We start from the raw sequence: 5,119 nt of genomic DNA, 5'->3' as shown, positions 1-5,119 counted from the left end.
AGCTGTGCTATCTTGTTTTTATTAGTCTATTGGAAAAGTTCTACTTATTTTGAGGGCTGAGGGAATTTTATGGACGCTTTTTCTCGGAAACCCCAAGGTCATTTTAATTTTAAGGGGAAAGAGGTCACGTGGGTGGGGGGGACAACGGAAGGGGATAGCGCTTGGCGGTAGTGGGTAAAAATCATTTGGAAATTGCCATTTGGATTTTTGACCCAGCAAGAGCCTAAATTGTGAGCTAAATTTTGTCCGAAGAGAAATTTGTAAAGACGAGAGTGAAACTAACTTTGGCTGCGACGAAATATTTTAGGTGAGATTAATTTTGAATATCCCAATTATATTTTTTAATTAAGTTAGAGCATTTTAGATAGGGTTGACTGATCTAAGTTATTATTTTAAAAGAAAGTAATTGATTTAAATCACCCATTACACTACAATGTATTTATGAAAATGTACAAAAGTAGGATCTTTAGCAAAGCCAAATCAGAGCAAACGAAATTAAAATGCAATTTTATTATTAAATTTAAACTTTAGTTCACATTACCGCTGCATCTGAATTTTTAATTAATTTTTTAAGAAAAGAAAATTAAAAATCCGTTAAATTAATAGCTTTAAGTCGATAATTGAAAATAACGTCGTCTAAGTTAGGCAAATATTAAAGCAACGCCAAGATCCGCCATTTTTCGGTGTGAAGAAACGGCTCTGCCAGGGGCGCGTCAAAATCCAAGGAATTCTTCTCTTGAGAAGAGTTCTTCGTGATAATTTTCCTCCCCGTGAGAATTCGCTAAAAAGCGTCAAATGTAAAAAGATTCTTCTAAAGATACAAAAAGGGGGAAATTATAAAAAAGGGCAGCTAATATTTTAGTCAGTTTACTGAAGAAATTAAACAGTATTATACTTTCGTCGTCGAAAATGAATTTCAGAGAAAGCCGAATGTTAAGTCAATTTCATATATTGTCGGGAAATCGTGTAAAAATAATATTTATTGTCAAAGGCTTAGTTTACAATAAATATAGAGCTCTACCACTTGTATAGGGGTCTACGTCACCAATGCTTTTTCGTATTGAGAAACCCGCTCAAAATGGCGACCATTACACTGCCAAAGCTAGGGAAAGCAGACGACGTTAAATATCTCGTGAGAAGAGATTACGTCACTCCCTGAGAGAAGGACCGTCAAAATTTTGAGAACTGAGAATTCTTAGTATTTTGATGCGCCCCAGGCAAATTCATTTTCAGTCGTCCGATAAGTTAGCAGGGTTGTCATATTCAGATATACCAAAAAGAGCTAACTTTGGTTGGAAAAGGTCAATTTCCTAAAATCCGATTTATAACAAATAGATAACTTATTTATTTAAATTAAATAAAAAAAGGACAATCCTGATTTTAGGACAAAAGATTTAAATTTTTGTCACAAAAGGTTATGATTCGCATTTTTGTCCATTTATTATAGCAGCCGAGGGTTATTATCAAGGGAGTAATTTTCCAAAATCACCACCTACAATCACTGCTGAGTGAGATATAATAAAAATAAAATATAATTTAATTGATTGAATTGAACCCAAAAATATAAATTAATCCGAATTAAATTACTTTATTTCTAATTATTACTAATTATTTTCTCTGAACTTTCATTGTGACACCAACCATTTTATTAAATTTTTATAAAAACTTAATAGTGATTTGTTTAAAATATTTGATTTTAATCGGATTGATTTCAATCAGACTACCCTACTTTTCATTCAAACTATATCATAAGCCTATCATAAGGTCGCCCACAAGTAAAGGTGTACCATAGGGGCGTTGTCCTGGAGAGAAGGAAAATTAACGTACGACGATAGGGCAGTAGCGACATCTTATTTTTCAAAATTAAAATATTATCTTACTTGGTAGAGCAGCCACGCTAGGGTTGATAAATGCCACACAAAACGCGTCTAAATCTCAAATTTGAAAAAAAAAATACCTTCAGAAACACCAGGGGGTCGAAATATGTGAATGTTAAGAGGGTGTCGAGAAGGGGTGGAAATTTAGTACAGTCAAAGGTAGGCCCAAGGGGGGGGGGGTCTGGACCCGGAAACCACCCCTTGTCTACGCCACTGAGAAACAACTCTTATTTCTAATAGCCAGTTTTAGGTTCTGATGAATCATTTTTCGAGGATCATTTTGCAAATATAAGTGTTAATTTAAAGTTTTTAAGCGATAAGATTGTGAATAAGCCTTGGCTAAGGGCTCGCGGCGGATATTGCTCCCGCGTGGTTCTAAGTTCAAAAACGTTCGCGCACGGCTTGTGCGCATTCATAATAGCTGAAAACTATTCGTGAGTTCTGAACCGTTCAACCAGTCCCCATGCGCACTATTCGGCAAAAAAAATTCTAGAACTACCCAAATGCAAACTATTCGCAGACAAGAACCTCTTGTTGAACCGTTCGGAACCGTTCTAAATGGTACCTGCTCAAGAGCAAGTACTGGTCGGAACTCAAGGTTGAAATCTCTAAAATTCGTCTGCACATCGGGCTGCGTACGTCAAATCGTACGAATCACAACTATTCGTACAAAAGTTCTGAACTATCCAGAACTTTTGCGTGACGTTACAGCTCAGTCCTAGGCCGTTCTCTTAACGGTTCAGAACTCACGAATAGTTTTCAGCTAATGCATTTCGCGAAATTTCTTTCAGAAATACATAGTTGAGGACGTAGCCACTAGGAGGTGCAGATTTTTAATACCTACCTCTTAATAACGGGTATGTGATCATCAAAAATTTGGCCTAAACCTTTGCCTATGGGGACCTTATGATAGGCTTATGACTATATAAATGTAATAAAAATCGTAGCCGCGGATATCGGTTCGATTTGGCTTACCTTTATAGGGATTATGAGCTAAATAAAAAATCGTTTGTTAACACCTAGGAGGATGGAAATTATGGGATAGACTGGGTAGGGAGGCTTGGCAACGTTAAACCAATGAAACTAATACAATATAGACATCTAGCGGAAATAGTTTGAACTTAAGAAAATATTTTCGTCTGCTAGTTGTTGGCACCTCACTTGTTTTTATACTTTTTACAATGAAACAAGGAAAAGCGTTCAATTTAATTTTTAAAGAACACAACTATACTGTTTTTTACAATAGAAAAAAAAGAGACCAATAATGGTAAATATATATTCCTTAATTAGATATTACAATATTTTGCTACTAAAACCAAATATTCAACTTCATCCACTAATTAAAATCAATTTCCACTACTAAATAAAAAAAAACGTTACTACTTCCATAAGTGGATCCACTTATGCTACTTCGAACATCTAGCATCTCCTATCTACTATTCTCCACCACTCTCCCCCTATTCGGCTTTCCGTTGCTACGCAACTCGTTTTGAAATTTTTAATGTTTAGGCTTAGTTTCTCTTTTCGGTTTAATAGTCGCAAGCCAGATTTCTCGCACGGTACTGATGAGTCCCAAATAGGACGAAACCGGTCTACCGTTGGAATTTCTGGCTAATTTAATTTATTTAATTTAATTTATTTTTTCACTCGCGTCTTTTTGTTTGCTCGAAGACCTATCGGTACGAGCTATTAGTAAGTTTTTAAATTTCTTCAAATTTGTTTAGGGTTTAGCTTTTTTATCCCTTTTCATAATGGACTAATCTACATATTCGCTAATTTTATCATCCTTCGAAAGTATATGTACACGCATATATGTTAATTACAGGCTTAGGTTCAAGTTTTTGCTCGAGCTACGTTAGCGTAGATGCGACAGGGAGCCCGTATTAGAGGAATACAATTTTCCATTCTAGGGTACGGGCCATTCATAGTCCTAGCTAACACCGCTACGACTACTCCGCATACTGCGAGGGCGAGATGAGGAAAATAATAGTTTCACTATACAGTAGAAATACTTACATTCTTGGAATCTTGGTTAAACCATACCCGTTATTAAGAGCTTGGAACCTAATCTTTCTGTCATTTAGGATCATGAGCCATAACCAACAATCCAATTTGAACGCTCAGCTCTGGGAAGCAGCCCAACTGGCGGAGAATGCGCGGATTGGAAGCCTGATCCGGGCTGGAGCGGACATCAACGCCAAAGATCCCGATTTCAACGAAACCGCCTTCGTCCATGCCTGCAAGTCTGGAAGCAAGGAGGTGGTGTCGACGATGTTGCGACACGGCGCTGACATCGAACAAAGGGACGAACACGGTGATACCCAATTGCACTTTGCCTCTTACATTGGTAACGAAGACATGGCTGAGCATCTGTTGAAGAATGGAGCCAACTACACCGCTAAGAACGCCCATAAAAGAACTCCGCAGCAATTGGCCTTCCGGTACGGGAACCCAGAAGTTTGCGAAGTCATTAAACAGCACAAGTACGGTGGTGGCGCTTCGGGCAGTGGACATGGAAGTGCTTCAGGGAGTGGACGTGGAGGAGCTTCAGGCATTAGACGTGGAGGTGCTTCCGGCAGTGGATGTGGAAGACGAGGTGGATCTCGCTTTTAAGCCAGGACCTTAGCAGGATATGTTGTGGACATTCTTCCGTTTTTTCCTTAACTTACTATAATTTTTTAGTTTTTCATTTTAAAGTTACTTTTAGTAAGGTAAAAATATTAGTAATTTAACATATGTGGCAATCGTTTTCTTATTGATTCGAATCTCAGAAGTGTAGGATAAGATGAGCCTCGCTATTAGACAGTACCTTTGTAGGATATGTCGTGGACCTTTCATACTTTTTTCCTTAACTTACTTTTTGTTTTTCATTGAAAGTTACGTTTATACGTGTACTGTAATTAAACTTATAGTAAAACATAATTGTTCTTAAATTTTAACCTGTTACGTTCATTTCAAATTTGGGTTTACGAAATGTTTTGGGATAAGTAGTACAGGGCAGTTAATAATAATAATACTCAGCTATAGGCTAATACCTAAGTCATCAAGCGACTTTTAAAGACATTAATTCAGGTATCCGGGTTACGATGCGTAGGAGGGTGGTGGCCAGCTCTTCAAGCCACGCTAGCCAAGATATCCCTACACTAACTATAAACGTTACATCGTGCAAGTGGCTTTTTATTTCGTTGCCCCAAGGGGGGGGGGGGGGAACGAAATTATTAACTATATCATTGTAACGTTTG

General features: G+C 37.5%; 1 protein-coding gene across 1 annotated transcript; it reads left to right on the top strand.

Annotated features, from left to right (window-relative positions):
• The first annotated feature begins 216 nt into the window (after window positions 1–216).
• LOC149933374 (uncharacterized) lies at window positions 217–4,700 on the top strand. The gene is made up of 2 exons (XM_090156699.1): window positions 217–307; window positions 3,962–4,700. The coding sequence occupies exon 2, from the start codon at window positions 3,966–3,968 to the stop codon at window positions 4,488–4,490; it is 525 nt and encodes a 174-aa protein (XP_090012825.1). The 5' UTR covers window positions 217–307; window positions 3,962–3,965; the 3' UTR covers window positions 4,491–4,700.
• The last annotated feature ends 419 nt before the right edge of the window (window positions 4,701–5,119 follow it).

The sequence above is a fragment of the Leiobunum rupestre genome, chromosome 8, assembly GCF_980474605.1.
Source record: "Leiobunum rupestre chromosome 8, qqLeiRupe1.1.hap1, whole genome shotgun sequence".
Taxonomy (NCBI): Eukaryota; Metazoa; Arthropoda; class Arachnida; order Opiliones; family Sclerosomatidae; genus Leiobunum; species Leiobunum rupestre.
This window is presented reverse-complemented; position numbering and strand designations above follow the sequence as displayed.

Bases quoted from the DNA above. Each gene is read 5' to 3' on its own strand.
- LOC149933374 (XM_090156699.1), top strand. From the start codon at position 3,966: ATGAGCCATAACCAACAATCCAATTTGAACGCTCAGCTCTGGGAAGCA.